Source organism: Hypanus sabinus, chromosome 3, assembly GCF_030144855.1.
Source record: "Hypanus sabinus isolate sHypSab1 chromosome 3, sHypSab1.hap1, whole genome shotgun sequence".
NCBI lineage: Eukaryota > Metazoa > Chordata > Chondrichthyes > Myliobatiformes > Dasyatidae > Hypanus > Hypanus sabinus.
In genome coordinates this window covers 7,501,730-7,525,006 of record NC_082708.1, presented here as the reverse complement: position 1 = coordinate 7,525,006, position 23,277 = coordinate 7,501,730, and the positions used below count along the sequence as shown (strand labels likewise).

General features: G+C 45.9%; 1 protein-coding gene across 2 annotated transcripts in view; it reads right to left on the bottom strand.

The window, feature by feature from the left end:
• The window catches only part of ints4 (integrator complex subunit 4), a 100,348-nt gene extending 78,257 nt beyond the window's left edge, over nucleotides 1-22,091 (bottom strand). The window contains exons 1-3 of one of the 2 annotated variants that reach the window (XM_059963640.1): nucleotides 21,299-22,091; nucleotides 1,627-1,824; nucleotides 228-345 (exon numbers count right to left, since the gene is read on the bottom strand). In XM_059963640.1, coding sequence (XP_059819623.1) covers nucleotides 228-345; nucleotides 1,627-1,824; nucleotides 21,299-21,352 — 370 coding nt within the window. In that variant the 5' untranslated portion in view covers nucleotides 21,353-22,091. The remainder of the gene's footprint in view (nucleotides 1-227; nucleotides 346-1,626; nucleotides 1,825-21,298) is intronic. The other variant, XM_059963639.1, reaches the window with a different exon arrangement.
• Between the last annotated feature and the right edge of the window lie 1,186 nt (nucleotides 22,092-23,277).

Here is a 23,277-nt window from a genome sequence, read left to right as displayed (position 1 = left end):
ATCTGTGCGTCTTTGGAATATGGGAGGGAATTGGAGCGCCTAAAGGAAAGCCACATGGTTATGGGGAGAACGTAGAAACACCTTACAGAGAGTGGTGGGAATTGAACCCCAATCTTCCTATCGCTGACTCTGCAAAGCGATGTGCTAACAGCTAAGCTACCGTGCTCCCCACGTTACAGCAGAACCGGCTGTAGATACTTTCAAAGTACGGATTTCTTGCTACTTACTTTCATTGTTAAGGGCGATGATAACATCTTCCACTATGCAGTCAGAAAGGAAGCCTGGTGTTTTTGACAGTAACCCAATTAAGGACGCAATCTTCAATCGGACCGAACTCTCATTCTCCTGGAACAGAAATACATTTACTTTCCCAAAATGGCTTATGAAACAAACAGCGAGTTACTTTAACGTTAACAATTCCCGAGTTTATTCACAGGAACAATAACATATAACCATATAACAATTTCAGCACGGAAACAGGCCATCTTGGCTCTTCTAGTCCGTGCCGACAATTATAAAACAAAACTTGGTGACGATATTGGAGAGCAGGTGTGGATGATGAATTTCAATAGATGTACCAAGGAAAGTATCCTAACTGGTTGCATCACAGCCTGGTATGGAAATACCAATATCCTGGAAAGGAAAATGCTACAGAAAGTGGTAGATATAGCTCAGTCCTTCACCAGCAAAGCCTTCCCCATCATTGAGTAAACTTACTCAAGAAAGAAGAATCCATCTTCAAGCCCTCCCCACCATCCAGGCCATGTTCTCTTATCGCTTCTGCTATCAGGAAGGAGGTAAAGAAGCCTCAGGACCCACACCACTAGGTTCAGGAACAGTTATTACCCCCCTGATCATCAAGTTCCTGAACCAGGGTGGATAACTTCAACAGTGAACTGATTCCACAACCTACAGACACATTTTCATGGACTCTACAACTCATGTTCTCTGCTTCATTTATTTATTCACACAACTGGCCCACTGACCACAGCCCTTGACCATGGGGATCGCTGGTCTTCAATGCCTGCTGATCTGACCCCCACAGGTCGCTGGCCTTCAACTGTGCAGTGCTCTGACCTGCAACCACAGGCTCCTGCCCTTTACTCTTCATTCACTGCTCTGACCTCTAACTCCCCACTTCATCCCTGTCCCTAAACCCTAACCTGACCCCTAACTCCCCGCTCTGTACCAGTGGTGTGATGAGGAACTACTGTGTGCTTGTTCTTGCAGAAAAGTGGTTCCAGGACAATAGCCCATGCACCATCAATCTACAGGCCATGAAACTCAGGGACTTGGGCTACATATACTTTGAGTGACTGTATGTTTTAGTGCTATTGGAATTAAATGTGCCTTGTGCTGTGCGTGACTGTTGGCACTGTGTTTTGCATCGTGGCCCTGCAGTAGCGCTGTTTCGTTTGGCTGTACTCATCTATAAATGGAATATTGGATACCTGCACATCACAGGAATGGGAATAAAAGACTGTCCCAGAACTTGAAAATCATCCCTACAAACCTAAACGTAGCCAAGTTGGAGCCACGGCCTTGGCAGACATTGCAACTCAGTGTCACCATGACCAGAAGGTGTGAGTGTTGGTTAGAAACCACTGACTATGGCGAGGGCTGTACCTTATAGTAGTGGTCAAGGAGGATCCGCACCACTCCCTCCACGCTCTCAGCCTCCACGGGCTTCTTTGCAAACTGTAGAAGGTACTGCAACGCTTCAGTGGGGCTCGTGGATTTGCACAGGTCAATGTGGAGGGCTGCAGATTTACTGGGCTTCGCCAGTCGGAGCTTCTTGGCTGGAACCTCTTCATGGGGCTGTTGCTAATTTCAGAGACAGAAAAACATGAGAATCAGAATCAGGTTTATTATCACTGATAAATGTTTTTAAATTTCAAAGTTCAAAGAAAATTTATATCACTATAAAATTGTTCTTTTGCGGCAGCAGTACAGAACAATACATATAAAAATTACTATATGTTGAGCGCCACAATAGCACAGCGGTTAGCGCAACACTATTACAGTTCAGGATGTCGGAGGTCAAACATCAATTCGGGTGTCCTCTGCAAGAAAGTTTGTAATGTTCTTCTCGTGACCACGTGGGTTTCCTCTGGGTGCTCCAGTTTCCTCCCACAGACATACCGGTTAGTAGGTTAATTGGTCAGTGTGAATTGTCCTGTGATTAGTTAATTCGAGGGATTGCCAGGTGGCGTGGTTTCAATAAGAAATATATAAATAAATAAATTAGCGCAACAGAGAGCAAAATATTGTGGAAGCCATCCTGGGTTCATGGACTGTTCAAAAATCTGTGGCAGAGTGATAGCTGTTGTTCCGACATCACTGACTGTCTTCAGGCTCCTGTAACCTTCCCCGATAGTAATAATGAGAAGAGGGAAAGAGGGAATGCCCTGGGTGCTGAAGGTCCTTCATAATGGATGCCGCCTTCTTGACGCATCGCCTTTTGAAGAGGTCCTCGACACTGGAGAGGCTAGTGCCCATGACAGAGCTGGCTGAGTTTATAACCCTCTAAAGCTTTTTCCGATCCCAGGCGAGGTCTCTAAATTCCAGACGGTGTGCAACCAGTTAGAAAGTTCTCCACAGTAGATCTGTAGAAATTTGCTAGTCTTTGGTGACATACCAAATCTCCTCAAACTCCTAATTAAGTTTAACCTTCAGTCAACTCAAGTCAAGTCAGTTTTTATTGTCATTTCGACTATAACTGCTGGTACAGTACATTGTAAAAACAAGACAACATTTTTCAGGACCATGGGCTCAGTCTAACTTTGTTGAGATTGCATCAATATGTTGGGCCCAGGGCAGGTCCCCAGCATCTGCAACATGGAGCGCTGTCACAGGACAGCATCATCAAGGACCCGCACCACCTAGGTCATGATCCTTGCTCGCTGCTGCCATCGGGAAGGAGGTACAGGAGCTTCAGGACCTACACCACTAGCTTCAGGAACAGTTATTACCCCTCAGTCATCAAGCTCTTGAACGAGGGTGATAACTTTACTCAGCTCAACACTGAACTGTTCCTACGACCTATGGACTCATCTTTAAGGACTCTTCATCTCATGTTTTCAATACTTATTGCTTATTTATTTATTTCTCCCTCTCTCTTCTTGTATTTGCAGTTTCTCTTTTGCATTTACTATTGTGTTTTTTTTGTACTTACTAAGTCCCAATGAATCTCAGGATAGCATATGATGACATATATAGTAGCGTGCAAAAGTCTAATGCACATAAATACAGCTGGGGTGCCTAAGACTTTTGCACAGTACAGTATTTATCAGTATTTGTAAATCTGGCAGGAGTAAGGGATACAGGAAATGGCGAAGGTGGAGCGCTGCGGAAAGGCAGCAGAGGAGTGCCAAGGGCGGGGATTCGCGCAGGTGCAGACTCACTCAGCCATGAGATACCAGGCTCGGTCATTTGATTTCAAACAATTGGCTTATTGACCATTACAGAATGTCTCTGCGGTGCTCCCCACGCCCACTGTCTCACTTCACTCTTCCCCAAACATGATTCCCCTCTCCCTGCCCCCTTCCCACTCTCAGTACACAACAGAGACCCACATCAGAATCAGGTTTATCATCACTCACATATGAAATGAAATTTGTTTTTTTTGTATCAGCACTACAGTGCAATATATTAAATTACTACAGTACTGTGCAAATGTCTTAGGCATTCTAACTATATGTATGCCGAAGACTTTTGTACGCATTTTTGATAATAAATTTTCTTTGAACTCTGAACATCACCATTTATTATTTATCCATTTCTATTCTGAAACTTCATACCGAATTGGCTTCAGGCAACATACTGAATCATAAAGTATTGGATGAAAATAAAAGTTCTCCCTCTGTTCTCTGGCTAATTATCTTTAACATTTATCAACAGAAAGGCTATTTTTTGGTTGGGCAGTGTATATAAACCAGTACACAGAGATGTTGGGATATAAGCAATAAACAGGTCCTCACAGTAGCGTAACACAATTACAGCACCATTCAATTCTCACTGCTCTCCCCGTGTCCATGTAGATGTTCCAGATTCCTCCCACATCCCAAAGACCATAAGACATAGGAGCAGAATTAGGCTTTTCAGCCCACTGAGCCTGCTGTGCTAATCAATCATGGCTGATTTATTATTCCTCTCAACCCCATTCTCCTGTCTTCTCCCCATAACCTTTGATGCCCTGACTAATCAAAAGATGTACAGGTTAGTAGGTTAATTGATCACATGGGTATAATCGGTCGGTATGGGCTCGTTGGCATGCTGTGTCCCTAATTAAGTTTAAAGATATAAAATAGACGCAACTGAACACACTGGGAAATGCCTTATTCAGACTGTGGAATAAACACAAGAGATTCTGCAGATGCTGGAAGTCCAGAGTAACACACACAAAATGCTGGAGGAACTCAGCAGGCCAGGCAGCATCCATGGAGAGGAATAAAGAGTCGATGCTTCAGGCCGAGACCCCTCAGTGCAAAATGCTCTGTGACGGAATGGCTGTGAACTGCTGAGACATAGTTTAAAAGGAACTTGGCTGTACATCTTTAGCCAGAGGGTGGTGAATCTGAGGATTTGATTGCCGTGGGCGGCTGTGGAGCTCAAGTCATTCGATATAGTTAAAGCTGAGGTTGATAGTAAAAGCATCAAGGGTTATGGGCAGAATGGCCTAATTCTGCTCCTATGTCTTGTGATCCTATAGAAGGGAGGAATAGGAAATAGTGAAGATGAGGTGAGATGTAGAGGGATGGGAGGCTCATTCAAGCCTCTTAAATGGAGATCTTGTACAATAGTGCATGAAACCTCGATCACGGTCCTTATACCCTATTGTCTACCTGCACTTTCTCTGCAACACGCACAACACGCTGGTCGGGCAGCATCCATGGAAACGAGCAGTCAACGTTTCGGGCCGAGACCCTTCATCAGGACTGAAGAGATAGGGGGCGGGGGCCCTATGAAGAAGGTGGGGGGAGGGTGGGAGGTGCCAGGTGAACTACAGTAGCGGGTCTGGGTCAGGATGTGGTTGAAGAGGCGGAGATCACAGAGGGGGAGCAGTGAGAGAGGGTCTCACTGAACTCCCATCCAAGGGAAGATTTAAACTTCTTCAGGGTAGGCATACCTCAAAGAGACTTTGCAGCGGAGTAGCGAATCGTAAACACAAAATACGCTGCAGATGCTGGGGTCAAAGCAACATGCACAACACGCTGGAGGAACTCAGCAGGTCGAGCATCCCCCCTTCAACGGGAGTTCAGTGAGAAACCCCCTCACTGCTCCCCCTCTGTGATCTCTGCCTCTCTCCAACTCTTCGACCACATCCTGACCCAGACCGCTACCGTAGTTCACCTGGCACCTCCCACCCTCCCCCCACCTTCTTTATAGGGCCCCTGCCCCCTCCCTCTTCAGTCCTGACGAAGGGTCTCGGCCCGAAACGTTGACTGCTTGTTTCCATGGATGCTGCCCGACCTGCTGAGACTACGTCCACACTAGACCGGATAATTTTGAAAAAGCCAGTTTTGCGTAAAAACGATAGGCGTCCACACTATGCATTTTTTAAAATATCTCTATCCGCATTGAAATGGAGATTTCAGCGAATCTCTTCCTACTGCGCATGTGCAAGGCACATCTACCGAAAACAAGTGACATGTTTGGTGTCAAATCTCACCGTAAAAGTGCGCGTTTGTGTAGTTACAGACTAGAAAAACTTAAAACGACGGACAGCTGTTGGCTTTCGCGTAGAAGAATTTAAAAGCAAAAAAACACACATAATGGAGCGTACAGCAGCAACTGACAGGGAGTTCACGGACAGATTGACCCAGCTGACGACGAACATTGAAAAACTGACTAACTCTGTTGCATTAATAAAGCACCTTGTTAAATGTATAAAAGATGTCTGCATCAGTGTTATCTTGTATTTCCATACAATGCTACATTAGGCTGTTACACATCTATTGTCAGAGAAGTACTTACATAAATAGGTAAACCAGCTTCATACGAGCAAGGACAGAAAACAGGGCAATGTGAGTATACTTATTTATTCAGTAAGTTATGGGTCAAAGTATTTGGTGAGTACATTTCTAACTCTTCTGGTGTCAGTTTCATTGCTGTCTGTTCTGAAATCGTTAGGTTGAGTTCAAGAAAACAATGAAATAGCGCACTGCCGTCTGACAGCATTTTCAAATTTCTCCGGTTACCCCGTCCACACTGGTCCGGCCAATCCGGCGTTTTCAAAATTACACACCCTGGAAAGCGTTTCTGAAAAGCTCCGGTTCCGGGGAACGAAAATGCTGTTTTAGTGTGGATAAAGGGTAAAAACGAAGAGAACAGAGACAGACAGATATAGTTTATTGATCCCGAGGGAAACTGGGTTTCATTACAGCCGCACCAACCAAGAATAGTCAAGAAATATAGCAATATAAAACCATAAATAATTAAATAATAATAAGTTAATTATGCCAAGTGGAAATAAGTCCAGGACCAGCCTATTGGCTCAGGGTGTCTGACACTCTGAGGGAGGAGTTGTAAAGTTTGATGGCCACAGGCAGGAATGACTTCCTATGATGCTCAGTGTTACATCTCGGTGGAATGAGTCTCTGGCTGAATGTACTCCTGTGCCTAACCAGTACATTATGGAGTGGATGGGAGTCATTGTCCAAGATGGCATGCAACTTGGACAGCATCCTCTTTTCAGACACCACTGTCAGAGAGTCCAGTTCCATCCCCACAACATCACTGGCCTTACGAATAAGCTTCAGTTACGGATTTATCCGGTGTAATGTGGACATAGTCTGAGTTCCTCCAGTGTGTTGTGTGTATTGCTTTGATCCCAGCATCTGCAGAGTATTTTGTGTTTTCACTTTCTCTGTACTTGCAACGCCATGTTCTGCATTCTTACTGCTTTTCCTTTTATATTAGCTTGATTTATAGATAAAGATCAGTTTTCTTTGTCACACATACATCAAAGCATGCAGTGAAATGCATCGTTTGCATCAAATCAAATCAGTAAGGATCGTGTTGGGGGCAGCTGTAAGCGTCACTGTGCTCCTGGTGCCAACGCAGCACGCCCACAACTAACGTTAGCCTGTACGTCTGTGGAATGCAGAAGGAAACTAAAGCACCCGGAGGAAACTCGCATGGTCATGGGGAGAACGTACAGAGAGAGGCTGGAACGTTGACCGATAATCTGTCTAGATGGAACACAAACAGAAGTCTTTCAAATGTACCTTGGTAAATGTGACAATAATTAGCAAATTTGGAAAAAAGATCCCAGATGTGGGAAGGGAAAAAATGCAACTGAGTCTACTGCAGAGCGCAAATAAATGGCGAGGCAGACCGTTTTCCTTGTGCACTATTCACTCCAATGGTAAATACTCCACATTTGTTTACAATAGATTTGCTAGTGATTGAAAATCTGGCGAAGTGGTGTCACAATGACAAACCACTTACTCAATGTCAGCAAGACCATGGAGGAATCGTCGGGAGTCAGAAGCTTTAAATTTCTCAGTGTTTTCATTTCAGATAACCTGTCCTGGACTGAGTGAGAGTGGGAAGGGGGCAGGGAGAGAGGTATTTATTTATTTACTGAGATACAGCACAGAATTCCAGTCACACTGTCCACTATTCCCCGATTTAACTCTAGCCTAATTACAATTTACAATGACCAACTAAACTACCGACTGGTACACGTTTGAGCTGTGGGGGGAAACCGGAGCACTCGGAAGAAACCCTCACAGCCATGACGAGAATGTACAAACTCCTTACAGACAGCAGTGGAAATTGAGCCCGGGTCACCTGTACTGTATAGCAATATGCTAATCACTACACTACCGTGCCACCCCACAGAATCATGGTTGGGGAAAGGAGAAGGGAGGGAGCAGGAAGCGCCAGAGAAACTCTGTAATGATCAATAAACCAATTGTTTAAAATCAGTTTGCCTTGGCTGCAGTTGCAGGCTGAGTACGTCTGCACCACAACATACCCACCCCTAGCAACCAACCCACACTCTCCCAGAGATGCTGCACCCTCACTATTTCTGACATCTTTTGGGCTCCCATTGACAAATACACTACTATGCAAAATTCTTCGGCACCCTGGCTATCCATATGTGCCTAAGATTTCGCACAGTACTGTATGTCAGTGATAATACACCTGATTCTGATAGATCTGTGTGGACCTGTCAATTTGCAAACAGCCATTAAGTTAATGCACTGGGGCAAAATTCAATAAGGCTTAACATGGAACACTAATAAAAACATTTGGAGTGGAGAGTATCTTTTCCCTCAGATGACTGTCAGTCATCTCTCTGACCCAGTGGGTGGTGTCAAGAGAACAACCTCTCCCTCAATGTCACTAAAACAAAGGAGCTGGTTGTGGACTACAGGAGGAATGGAGACGGGCTAACCCTTATTGACATCAATGGGTCTGGGGTTGAGATGGTGAACAGCTTTAAGTTCCTCAGCATCCACATCACTGAGGACCTCACGTGGTCTGTACACACCAGCTATGTGGTGAAAAAGGCACAACAGCGCCTCTTTCACCTCAGACGGTTGAGAAAGTTTGGTTTGGGCCCCCAAATCCTAAGAACTTTCTACAGGGGCACAATTGAGAGCTTCCTGACTGGCTGCATCACTGCCTGGTGTGGGAACTGTACATCCCTCAATCACAGGAAACTGCAGAGTGGTGCAGACAGCTCAGTGCATCTGTAGTGTGAACTTCCCACTATTCAGGACGTTTACAAGGACAGGTGTGTAAAAACGGCCCGAAGAATCATTGGGGACCCCAGTCACCCCAAACACAAACTGTTCCAGCTGCTACCATCTGGAAACGGTACCACAGCATAAAAGCCAGGACCAACAGGCTCCAGGACAGCCTCTTCCACCAGGACATCAGACTGATGAACTCATGCTGATTTCAGTGTATTCTATGTTACACTGACTGTTCTATTTATTATAAATTACTATGATCGCACACTGCACATTGAGGTGGAGACGTAACATAAAGATTTTTACTCCTCATGTATTTGAAGGATGTAAGAAATAAACTCAATTCAATTCAATTCCAAAGTCAATTCCGTTGCCATGGATTTGCTTACAACCTCGCAATTGAAAGGCTGTGCTGGAATTGGAGAGGGTCCACAAGAGGTACATGAGAATGACCCCAGGAATGAAAGGGTTAACGTATGAGGAGAGTTTGATGGCACTGGGACTGTACTCTCTGGTCTAGCAGAATGAAGTGGTGGGGGGGGAGAGAATCACATTGAACTCTATCAAATATTGAAATGCCTTAGATAAAATGGATGTGGAGAGGATGTTTCCCATAGTGGGGAATCTATGACCAGAATGCACAGCCTCAGAAGAGAGGGGCGTCCTTTTAGAAGAAAGATGAGGAGGAATTTCTTTAGCCAGAGGGTGGTCAATCTGTGAAATTCATTGCCACAGACAGTTGTGGAGGTCAGGTCACTGGGTGTATTTAAGGCAGAGGTTGATAAGTTCTTGATTATTACGCATATCAAATGTTACAAGGGAATGACGGGAGAATGGGGCTGAGAGGAATAATAAATTAGTCATGATTGAAAGGTGGAACAGACTGGATAGGGCAAATGGCCTACTTCTGTTCCTATGTCTGAAAAATCTCTCAGAGTCTACGTTCAGAGTCTCACCAAAATGTTTTCTCCAGGACTGTAGCCTTGCTCCTTGGCTGAATCATATTGCAGCCTTAGGTTATGTGCTCAGATCTCTGGAGTGTGACTGGAACCTATTGTCTCAATTTTGAGCCAACACTGTGACCTGTCGTCACCCATAACTGGACTCAGAACACACGCACATAAAGCCTGGCGGGGAGTGAGGGGCCTGGAAGAGAAGGTTTTTGCCTGGCCCGCTTGGGGAGCAGTTGTTCTGGGGCACCACACTGCTGTTCAGCTACCTGTGGAATGGGTTGCGGTGCCACTTTAGTGGGTCTGCATGGGGGGTGGGGGGGGAGAGGGACGGGACTCTACGTGAGTTCAAAGAGGATATACCTTCCCTGCTTTGTGTAGTTTTGTATCTGGATGTATGGAGTCCCCAGTCTGGTTTAATTAACAGGGAACATGCCGTCCTATTCTCAATGCTCAAATTTTATAGATCCAATCAGTATTTTCAGGCCTAGTTATTTAGTTCAGATTGTTTGGGGAGTTGGTTTTTTTAAGTTATTAGTTATTAGGCTTAGTTTAGACCATTTGGGGATTAGGTTTGTAATGTTTCAATCCATTTCTTCTCTGCTCTTTTTCTTTAAAGGCTTGACCAGTTCATGTTAGTTTTCAGGCCTAGGATCTCCAAGCAGAACACATGGTGTTATTATTCCACAGGACCTGTCCTAGGCCCAGCACTTAAGTGCAATTATGAAGAAAGCACAGCAGCACCTCTACCTCCTTAGGAGTTTGAAAAGATTTAACATGACATCTAAGACTTTGACAAACTTCTATAGTAGAGAGTAGTGTAGTGGAGAGTATATTGACAGTTTGCATCCCAGCCTGGTATGCAAACACCAATGCCTTGAAATGAAAATCCTACAAAAAGTAGTGGATGTGGCCCAGTCCACCACGGGTAATGCTCTCCCCACCGTTAAGCGCTGTCGCAAGAAAGCAGCACCCACCATCAGGGACTCAGGTTAAGCTCTCTCCTCACTGCTACTATCCAGAAGGTGGTACAGGAGCTTCACAACTCAAGCATCAGGTTCAGGAACAGTTACTACCCCTCGACCATCAGACCCTGAACCAAAGGGGATAGCTTCACTTGCCCCATCACTGAAATGTTCGCACAACCTATGAAGTCACTTTCAAGGACTCATCTCATGTTCTTGATATTTATTGCTTATTTATTATTATTTATTTCCTTTTTATATTTGCAGAGTTTGTTGTCCTTTGCACCCTGGCGATACACCAGTTGGTACAGTCTATCATTGATTCTATCAGGGTTGTATATGGTAATACATGTGTACTCTGATAATTAATTTACTTTGAGCTTGAACGATTACTATACTTAAACTTTAAAGTTTCATCAGTTGTCATCTTGCAGTTTCTATTGACTTCTAACCCCTCTATTATGAATGGCAGTTGACCTTGCAAGTAAAGAACTGAAACGTACATTTAGGCCGTCCGTTGGTCAGGGACGACTGTAGATGCCTTTATCCAAGCAGTCTATGTGATATATAAGCAGGAATTTGCTCTGTAAGAGGAAGCTACGCTCTTTAATCACCTTTCTCCCTGGGCTGTTTGCACTCTATTTACAATCTATCCTTGCCTGGACATTATGTTAACTCTTGCTTTACTGCAACTTCCACAGATCAATCCAGTCAGTCATCATCGTTCATAGACTGAAAAAAATCCACAACAGTGCTTTCACACAACATCCAATAGGTGGCAGTGGTGCAGCAGTTAGAACAGGCTGAGCACTCCCTATCCAAAACCCTCAGGGTCAGAAGCAGTTCAGGGTTTGGAATATTTGCATTTATGAAAGGAGAAACCTTGGGGCTGGGACCCATGTCTAAACATGAAATCCTCAACACTGGACCCCCAGGGCTGTGTCCTGAGCTCCCTCCTCTCATCCCAATACACCCACAACTGTGTTGTCATGCACTGCTCCAATCAGCTGATCAAATTTGTAGACGACATGACATTGATAGGGCCTTATTTCCAACAACAATGAGACAGCCTACAGAGGAGAAGTCAATGCCCTGACACAGTGGTGTCAGGAAAACAACCTCACCCCAATGTTGAAAAAACAAAGATCTCCACATGCACTGAAAGAGTGGATTTGTCAGCATTGTAGTGAAAATATGCTGACATATTTAATGGTATACTGATTATGAAACAGGCAAAGATCTACAGCGATTTGAAAATTGAAAGTAGATGTTCCATGCACAAAGTTATGAAAAATATTATATAAAATTGTCCCCCCCTCCCCCACCCCTGTTGGAACGGGTGGCCGTTTAAAACAGATGGTGGATATGAAGCCAATTGCAGTGCTGGAGCTCAGCTGGGGGCTGTCAGTCAAGTCTAGCAGTCTGTCGAGGACCCAGCTCCGTCACGTCAGAGTGTGATTTGACTGAGGACTGTTCATTCTCAGCTTCTCACCAGCTGTACATGTGATGCAAATGAACTTGTATTTATTTTTATTTCTTACATCCAACTCTGTTGCAATGTACAAGCAATAAAGAAGGGAAATGTGGATATTGCCCAAACACTAAGACTGTATACATAATTGCTTTGTATCATGTATGTACAGTCAGATACACAATTAGATCAGTGCGTATTGATCAGTCTGATGGCCCGGTGATAGAAGCCGTCCCAGAATCTGCCGGTCCTGGCCTTAATGCTGTGGTGCTGTTGGCCAGACAGAAGCAGCCGAAACAGTTTGTGGTTGGAGTGACCGGAGTCCCTGATGATCCTCCGGGCCCTTTTTACACACCACCTGCTGTAAATGTCCTGAATAGAGGAAAGTTCCCATCCACAGATGCGCTGGGCTGTCCGCACCACTCTCTGCAGTGTCCTGCGATTGAGGGAAGTACAGTTCCCGCACCAGGCGGTGAAACAGCCGGTCAGGATACTTCTGATAGTGCCCCTGTAGGCAGTCCTGAGAACTTGTGAACTCATGCTGAACTTCTTCAGCTGTCTGAGGTGAAAGAGGCGCTGTTGTGCTTCTTTTTCACCAGATAGCCGGAATGTACAGTCCAGGAAAGATCCTCAGTGATGTGCATAACGAGCAACTTGAAACTACTCACCCTCTCAGCTACGGTCCCGTTGATGTCTAACTTATCATACCCAAGGCCTGTTCAAGAGTCTGTTAACAGTGGGAAAGAGCCTGCTGGTATGTGCTTTCAGGCTTTTCTATCTTCTGCCTAATGGGGGCGGGGGGGGGGGTGCAGTAATTTCTTATGGTATTGGGCAGTGCGGTTGCCGTACCAAGCTATGATGTACCCAAACAGGATGCTTCCTATAGATATTATCTATATTTAAGGGAATTCAGTATGTCACCAAAAATGCTTCCAAATTTCTACAGATGTACCGTGGAAAGCATTCTGACTGGCTGCATCACTGTCTGCTATGGAGGCTCCAATGACAGGAATGCAAAGGGTTGTAGACTCCCCCCAGCTCCATCAAAGGCATTTCCTTAATGAACAATGCCTGCGCGTGACTTTGTCTGATGCAGAGATTCACGGGCAGTCACTACATGGTCCGTGACAGATCAGGATCAGAGGCCAGTGGCATGGAGTTCAAAACAAATGGATCCTTCACTGTTGTGGCCCTCCTCTGCCCTCACGGCCATTGTGATGTGCCACCATCTCCTGCCAGCTCCACCACTGAGGTCCTGGTGGGATCACTCTTCGTCTGGAACCTCCCCTTGACCACAGCAACATGGGTGACCCTACCAGGAGCTGAGCTCCAGAGCACATCACTCTCAGGACCTCACAAGCCTCTTCACCATGACAAGGTGACCATCCATACGACAAGGTGTATTCTGGAGTTATGGAACATAGCAATTATTAAATGTAAAAGCAATCAGTCTTCAGATCTGAATATGGATTGTAGATTGAACTTGAAATGCAATTCAGAACAATAGTGTTCTTGGAGTTCCACTCTGGGGTTGATTTCAGACAAAGAAACATTCCATTTGACTGCAGATGCCTGTATTTGCATGAATGCAGCCCAGAGTGAGTGAGGATTAACATTCATTTTGGATGTCTGGAGTGTAAGCGTGAAGATGGAAGTGCTTGAAAATTATATGTAATTCAAAGGAAGCACTACAGACACATTGTAACTATAGAATTGTCCTGCTAATACCTTTGATCTTTAGCAAATAAAGATGTCATGCAATATTGGGTCAGGCAAGTCTCTTCTTCCAAGTGTGTCTCCAGTATGATGCCTGCTTGGCTGGTGAATAAAGACTTCTGTATTCACCAGCTTCAGGGTCTGCCAGTGACTTCAATCACAGCCACAACACCGTCATCAAGGTGGTGCTCCAAAAAGAAAGCACTGTCATTAAACCCCCCCCCCCCCCACTGTTTAGGACATGCCCTCTTCTCATTACTCCCATCAGGGGGGAAGGCACAGTGGCTTGAAGACACACACTCAATGAACTGCTTCCCTCTGTCATCAGATCTCTGAACAGTCTTTGAACACATGACCATTACCTCGCTATTCCTTTATTCCACTATTGATCTTTTGTAACTTATAATAATTATGTATTTCACTGTTTATGGTTATAGCCAGGGGAAGGTAGTGGAGATAAGTTCCCACTATCTATTAAATACCCCCAGTATGTGCGCCCAATCAAGTCCAGCTCCTGCCCTTCGTGTGTGACTTAGCTATTACACCCAGCGGAACAGTTTTTACTGACAGGAGAAAGCACAAAGGTGGGTTACTGGTGCCTTAAAACCAGTTGCTTCAGGTAGATGGGGTTCAATGGCAGTGACTGGCAGCTCATCTAGAAGAAAAACTGATCGCAAACCTCCACTCACTTGCGGCCGTCCCCACTCATGGGTTTACACCCCAAGGAAAAGTCCAGAGCTGGAGTTCCTAAGGCAGTCCTACACTGAGTTCAACACTGATCGCAACTCCTGCGATGCTGCTGGTGCCGAACCGTATTGGTTGCTGCTGTTCCTTCCAGTTCATCGGCATCATGGAAAGGGGAAGCCTCTTGCATGGGCGACAGCTTGCTCTCCATATTGTACAGCCCAGGCCAGCATATCATTTGCTGGAACGCAACAACCATGGTTGACCCTGACAAACGGAAGACTTCACCTCAACTGCATATTTGCCACAAAACAACAAACTTTGCAATGTATGTCAGTAATGAGAAATTGGTTTGAATCTAAGATTCAAAAGATTGCGAAGTTATAGAAAGGTCTGAGCACACAGATGAGAATTGAAGAACACACATTACAGAAGAGTAGTCCCTTCGGGCCAGGAAGTTGTGCCGACCTTCTAACCTACTCCAAGATCAAACAAATCCATTCCTCCTATATAACGCTCCATTTTTCTATCATCCATGTGCCTACCTAAGTGCTTCTTAAATGTCCTGAATGTATCTGCCTCTGTGTAAAGAACTTACCTCTGACATTTCCTCTGTACTTTCCTCCAATTGCCATAAAATTATATCCCTGGTATTAACCGTATCTGGCCTGGAAAAAGTCTCGGCTATCCATTCATTCTATGCCTCTGACCGCCCTGTACAAGTCACCTTGTCTAAGTTGCATGCCATCTTGGACAATGACTCCCATCCACTCCATAATGTACTGGTTAGGCACAGGAGTACATTCAGCCAGAGACTCATTCCACCGAGATGCAACACTGAGCGTCATAGGAAGTCATTCCTGCCTGTGGCCATCAAACTTTACAACGCCTTCCTCGGAGTGTCAGACACCCTGAGCCAATAGGCTGGTCCTGGACTTATTTCCACTTGGCATGATTAACTTATTATTATTTAATTATTTATGGTTTTATATTGCTATATTTCTTCACTATTCTTGGTTGGTGCGACTGTAACGAAACCCAATTTCCCTCGGGATCAATAAAGTATGTCTGTCTGTCTCTCATCCTCCTTTGCTGCAAAGAGAAAAGCTACAAGACACTGTGCAAAATTCCTAGGCATATCTACAGCATATATAGCTGGGCAGCCTTAGTCTCTTGCACAAATTGTAGTAATTTTATATACTGCACTGCTGCCGCAAAAAATTACGGTATTTCACGATAAATCTGATTCTGATCTGGGTCTCTCTTGTGGACTGAGTGTGCAGAAGGTGGCAGGGAGAAGGGAATCATGGTTGGGAAAAGGGAAAGGGAGAGGGGAGGGAGCAGAAAGCACCAGGGAGACATTCTGTAATGATCAATAAACTGATTGTTTGGAATCAAATAACCTTGCCTGATGTCTCAGAGCTGGGTATATCTGCACCGGTGCCACCACCCCCAGCACCCTCCCCCCCCATCCCTGGCATTCCTTCTCTGCCACCTGCCCTACAACCCTTCCACGGCAAGGACGAAGGGTCTCAGCCCGAAACGTCGACAGCGCTTCTCCCTATAGATGCTGCCTGGCCTGCAGCATTCCACCGGCATTTTGTGTGTGCTGTTTGAATTTCCAGCATCTGCAGATTTCCTTGTGTTTATCCTTTGCTTCCACCAGATTTACAAACTCACTCTCCGCTCCACGTTGACAAATTATAGTACAGTGCAAAAGTCTTATGCACCCTGGCTGATTATGTACCCAGGACTTTTGCACAATACCGTAGAAGCAGAAATAGGCCATTCAGCCCACTAAGTGTTCCGCCATCTCATCATGGCTGATTTTTTAAATTCCTCTCAACCCCATTCTCCTGTCTTTCGCTGTGACTGTGTGAATGAATTCCACAATTCACCAGCAGGAAAAATTCCTCCTTATCTCTGTCCCTCTATTCTGAAGCTGTCCCCTCTGGTCCTTGTCTCTCCCACCATAGGAAACATCCTCTCCATGCCCACTCTACCTAGGCTATTTAATATTCAGTAGATTTCCGTGAGATCCCCCTTAAAACTAGGACTAGGCCATTTGGCCCATCAGATTGCTTCTAACTAGTCTACGATAGACAATAGACAGTAGATGCAGGAGTAGGCCATTCGGCCCTTCTGGCCAGCACCACCATTCACTGTGATCATGGCTGATCATACACAGTCAGTACCCCGTTCCTGCCCTCTCCCCATATCCCTTGACCCCGCTATCTATAAGAGCTCTATCTAACTCTTTCTTGAATGCATCCAGAGACTTGGCCTCCACTGCCTTCTGGGGCAGAGCATTCCACATATCCACCGCTCTCTGGGTGAAAGAGTTTTTCCGCATCTCTGTTCTAAATGGGCTACCCCTTATTCTTAAACTGTGGCCTCTAGTTCTGGACTCACCCATCAGCGGGAACATGCTTCCTGCCTCCAGCGTGTCCAATCCCTTAATAATCTTATATGTTTCAATCAGATCCCCTCTCATCCTTCTAAATTCCAGTGTATACAAGCCCAGTCACTCCAATCTTTCAACATATGACAGTCCCGCCATTCCGGGAATTAACCTTGTGAACCTACGCTGCACTCCCTCAATAGCAAGAATGTCCTTCCTCAAATTTGGAGACCAAAACTGCACACAATACTCCAGGTGGGGCTCTCATCAGGGCCTTGTACAGCTGCAGAAGGACCTCTTTACTCCTATACTCAATTCCTCTTGTTATAAAAGCCAGCATGCAATTAGCTTTCTTCACTGCCTGCTGTACCTGCATGCTTGCTTTCATTGACTGATGTACAAGAACACCTAGATCTCATTGCACTTCCCCTTTTCCTAACTTGACTCCATTTAGATAGTAATCTGCCTTCCTGTTCTTGCCACCAAAGTGGATAACCTCACATTTATCCACATTAAACTGCATCTGCTATACATTTGCCCACTCACCCAACCTGTCCAAGTCACCCTGCATTCTCATAACATCCTCCTGACATTTCACACTGCCACCCAGCTTTGGGACATCGGCAAATTTGCTAATGTTACTTTTAATCCCTTCATCTAAATCATTAATGTATATTGTAAACAGCTGCGGTCCCAGCACCGAACCTTGCGGTACCCCACTGGTCACAGCCTGCCATTCCGAAAGGGACCCGTTAATTGTTACTCTTTGTTTCCTGCCAGCCAGCCAATTTTCAATCCATGTCAGTACTCTGCCCCCAATACCATGTGCCCTAATTTTGCCCACTAATCTCCTATGTGGGACTTTATCAAAAGCTTTCTAGAAGTCCAGGTACACTACATTCACTGGCTCTCCCTTGTCCATTTTCATAGTTACATGCTCAAAAAACTCCAGAAGATTAGTCAAGCACGATTTTACTTTCATAAATCCATGCTGACTCGGACTGATCCTTCTACTGCTATCCAAATGTGTCGTAATTTCCTCTTTTATAATTGACTCCAGCATCTTTCCCACCACTGACGTCAGGCTAACTGGTCTATAATTCCCTGTTTTCTCTCTCCCTCCTTTCTTGAGAAGTGGGACAACTACTTTTCAAAGCTCAGCCCAGTGGTACGTGCATCACGGAACAGCACGCCCTCAGCCAGATGAGGACTTCAGCCTCTCTTTTGAGCATTCGGACCCCATCCCAACCATCGGCAAATAAATAAATTCTTTGCTTTACATCTACCAAATACCTTTAATTAAGACCGACTGATTATCAAGCTCTCTGCTAAGAAAAAGTTATACCCTATTCAGTCTCTCTGGCATTGGTTGAGGTCGCACACAGTATGGCATCCTAGCTGTCTATGAAGGCAGTACGATATGGAGAGCAAGCTGTTGCCCACACAGCAGAATCAAAGCCAGTTTCTTATCACTAACATATACAGTGAAATTTGTTCTTTTGTGGCAAATGTACAATTGAGGTGAGGTCATGACTGACCACAGCTGTCTACATGATACACTCATCAGGGCAGTACAATACAGAGAGCAAGCTGTTTCCCATATCTCCCCTTCCATGTGGCTGATAAATCCAAAGAAACGGCAGAGACTGAAACAGTTTAGCACCTGGGTCATCACAGGAGATGCAGTCAGTGTTGAACTCAACATAGGACTGCCTTAGGACTCCAACTCCAGATTTTTCCCTCTGGGTTTACCCCCGGAGCCTTCCCCATGAGTGGGTATAGCCGTGAGAAAGCAGGCATTTGAGATCAGCGTTTTCCTTCTCCTAGATGAACCTCCAGCCAGGGATGGCCAGCCCCGTCTGCCCAAAGCAACTGGTTTTAAGGCACCAGTAACCCACCTTTGCCCTTTCTCCTGCCAACAGCTAAGCCACACATCAAGGCAGTTTCTCTAGATCTCTCATAATATTAACCAAGGTTATTAATAGTGAAAAATGAGCCTGTATGACAATAAAAAGGTTACAATTAAAGTTCAAGGTAAATTTATTATTAAAGTACATGTATGTCACCATATCCTCCAAAGGGACCATGACCTTGTTGTGGTTTGGAGGCCAGCGTGCCTCAAACACCCAGAGAGCTATGTTGGCTGGAGTCTGGGCTTTACGCTTTGGTCCTTGGTAGAGTCACCCATGCCAAAAAGGTCAAAGGGTAGAGGCCATTCAAAGAGTGGTCCACTGGTGTCCCAGGATCGGGGGTTCAGCTCACCGCTAACAACCCTGACTGGTCAAACAAAACTATTACCGAAGCAGCAGTGAGGATTGCTTCAATGAGGAAACAGACAGAACATACAAACTCCTGAAGAACATCAGCGGAATTGAAACGGGCTGCTGGCACTAACTGCTCGGCAACCTTGCCACCCGGTACTATCTTCAAGGAAAAACTATAAACATTTCAACCGCTTTCTCTGGCAGCTCGTTCCATACACAGAGCAGCCTTTGGACGAAAAGGATGCCCCTCTAGTCTCCTCTCTCACCTAAACCTATCCACCCTAGTTCTTGATTTCCACAACCCTGGGAAAAGTCTGAGAGTATTCACCTGGTCTATGCTCCTCCTGATTTTTATAATAAGGACATTCCTCATTTTTGTATGCTCCAAGGAAAAAGTTCCATCTTGTCTAACCTCTCTCAATAACTCAGTCCCTTGAGTCCTGGCACCATTGTGAATATTAGGTGCTGTATTGTCTGACGTGGGCGATTGTGGTCTTTCCATGACCACGATTGTTCTTGGCAAGCTTTTCTACAGCAGTGGCTTGCCTTCTTCTGGGCAGTGTCTTTACAAAATAGGCGACCCCAACCATTATCAATACTCTCCAGATTGTCTGCCTGGTGTCAGTGGTCGCGTAATCAGGACTTGTAATCTGCATTGGCTGCTCATACGACCGTCCACCACCTGCACCCGTGGCTTCATGTGACCCTGATCGGGGGGGGGGCTAAGCAGGTGCTACACCTTGCCCAAGGGTGACCTGCAGGCTAGCGGAGGGAAGGAGCACTTTACACCTCCTTTGGTAGAGATGTATCTCCACCCTGCGAACCATCAAACCCTGGCAACGTTCTTATTTATCTCCTCTGCATTGTTTCCAGCCTAATGTCATCTTTCCCACAGCAAAGTGATTAAAACTGAACATGATATTCCAAACGCAGCTTCACCAATGTCCTGTAGAGCTGCAACAGTCCGGACGTTTATTGGCTTGGTACGGCAACTGCTCTGCCCGCGATCGCAAGAAACTGCAGAGTTGTGTACACGTCACAGAGATCGGCTTCCCCTCCAAGGACTCCGTCTACACTTCTCCCTGCCTCAGTAAAACAGACAACACAATCCACCCCAGACGTTTTTGCTTCAACCCTCTCTCATCGGTCAGAAGATACGAAATCCTGAAAGCTCACATCACTAGGCTCAAGGACAGCCTCTACCCCACTGTTGTGAGACGTCTTGTACGATAAGATGGAGTCTTGGCCTTTCAACCTATATTGCACTTTACCATTTATCTGCACTGCACTTTTTTGGTGACTTTTACACTTTATAAGCATTTGGTCTACTTCTGCACCTATTGTCTATTGTTTTTGCTTAACCATGTTCTACCTCAATGCAACGTGCAAAGATCCGATCTGCATGAAAGACGAGCTTTACTGTGTATCTCGGATAAGTGACAATAATAAACCAATTCCACTTTCAACGCACAAACTACTTACAAGCACACTAAAAAGTCAGCTGTTCCTTCTCCCAACCATTAACCCAATAGATGATGGCGTTACTGGGGCAGATACCGAAAGTCTGGGACTAGCAGAATAATGTTTCAGCACAGACTAGAAGGGCCGAATGGCCTGTTTTCTGTGCTGTAGTGTCCTATGGTAAACAGTGTGCAAGACAAGCTTTCCCCATGTGACCATAACAAACTAATACCAATGAACACTGTAACAATACCTAGACCCTCCCTGTTCAAAGTTCATTTACAACATATTAAGTGCAAACATGTCACCATACACAACCCTGAGATTCTTTTTCTTGCGGGCATTCACAGCAATACAAGAAACACAATAGAATCAATGAGATTACTGTTTCACCAGCCCCGCAGGGGGTGGGGAAAGCCCTTAGGCCGCTTATCCAGAGCCTGAAGCTTAGGATCCAGGGTCCTGAACCGCAGCCTGTCGTTCCACTCTGACACAGAGTCAGAATGCCCCGGGTTTGGGCAAGACTGGGCCCGGGATCACACTGCGAGCCGGGGGACGCGGGCTTGGGGTTGCGGTTTGCTCTGAGCCCCGGGAACTCGGGGTCAGGCCTCAGGCCCGGCGTCCATGCGTAGGTTGAGGGGAGGACCGGAGTAACGGCGGCGGCGGCGGCGCACCCACCTGCACCACTTTAGTGAACTCCTCGTACACCCGCTTCTTCAAGTGCGCCGCCATAGTCGCGGCGAAACCTCGCCGGCTTCCGTCGCTGTGACGTCACACCCGGCCGTTCGGTCCAGCGGGGTGAGGTTTGTTGTCCTGGCGGCGGTCGGTCGTCGTTTTCTTTTGTGCGGCAGCGGTGCATGAAAATATCTCTTACCGTGACAACTAGTGCGAAAGAGGAATAGTCAGCTCGTGATCAATGTCCATTCAGAAATCAGAGGGGGGAGGGGAAGAAGCTGTTCCTGACACACTGAGTGTGAGTCTGTGCCCCCTCCCTGGTGGGAGGACCTGTCCTGGATCCTTAATGAAGCTGTTCCTGACACACTGAGTGTGAGTCTGTGCCCCCTCCCTGGTGGGAGGACCTGTCCTGGATCCTTAATGAAGCTGTTCCTGACACACTGAGTGTGAGTCTGTGCCCCCTCCCTGGTGGGAGGACCTGTCCTGGATCCTTAATGAAGCTGTTCCTGAAACACTGAGTGTGAGTCTGTGCCCCCTCCCTGGTGGGAGGACCTGTCCTGGATCCTTAATGAAGCTGTTCCTGAAACACTGAGTGTGAGCCTGTGCCCCCTCCCTGGTGGGAGGACCTGTCCTGGATCCTTAATGAAGCTGTTCCTGAAACACTGAGTGTGAGTCTGTGCCCCCTCCCTGGTGGGAGGACCTGTCCTGGATCCTTAATGAAGCTGTTCCTGAAACACTGAGTGTGAGTCTGTGCCCCCTGCCTGGTGGGAGGACCTGTCCTGAATCCTTAATGATGGATGCCACTTTCTTAAGCCATCGCCCTTTGAAGATGGCCTTGACAGACATCCCAACCTGCAAGAACTGATTTCAGGGAGGTAGCACCCCCTCCCTCCGCTCGACCTCCGAGGGTGTATGTAATACTTTGTTTAGTGATTTTGTCTCATCTATAAACCAAGTCGGGTACTTGCAGAAAATGTGACACTGAAATATGTACTTATATTATCAAGGAGTGGTTTTCACAACTTTAAGTTAGTCTAAAGGGAGTTTGGGCTCATCACGTAGGACATCAATAGAGTAGCTCCTTAGCAGCTCGCCAGCTAGTTTAAATAACGTTAGCTATGCTAATGAACGAGTGACACCTGTTAAACTCACCTCAACGTGTCTTTTACACTTTAACCCTCCATGGGCAATAGAAAAGTTTCTGTTGCAAATCGTGCAGCGAGCAACACTCTCATTATATTTGACCTCTGTTAGGCAGGAGTACACTTTAGTGTGGTCTGGGGTGAAGTACATTTTATATTTTCTTTTTTTGGAACACACTGCCGTGGCGCTACAGGACACTGAACTGATGGACAATGAGAGAGAGAAGTGGACTGTAAAGCCCGCCCACAGAGAAAACTGATAGGTCTACTTAGCACAAAGAGGGACCAATTAGGATTCTTGCTCTCACTCTTCCTCTCCCTCTCCCTCTCAAAAAAATCGATTTCTGGGATATTGTATATAATTTGTGGGCATCAGGGAGCTGCTATCAATATGCGGGAGACTCTGGGAACTTCTGGGAGAGATGGGATGTCTGCCTTGATGCTGGGGGGACTAGTGCCCATGATGGAGCTGGCTGCCACTTATTCCAATTCTGTGCGGTGGAGCCACCATGCCAGATGTTATGCAACCAGTGGAAATGCTCTTTACAGAACATCTGTAGAAATTTGCTAGAGCCTTCGGTGACATACCAAATCTCCTCAAATGTCCTAGTGAAATATAACTGCTGTTGTGCCTTCTTTGTAATTGCATCGATATGTTGGGCCCAGGATAGATGCTGACACCCAGGAACTTGAAACTGATCAGCCTTTCCATTGCTGATCCCTCAATGAGGACTGGTTGGTGTGCATTCCCTTGAAGACACTGCCTGGCACGTCCAGTCAGAATGCTCTCCATGGGACATCTGTAGAAGTTTGCTAGAGTCTTTCATTCATGTGGTGTGG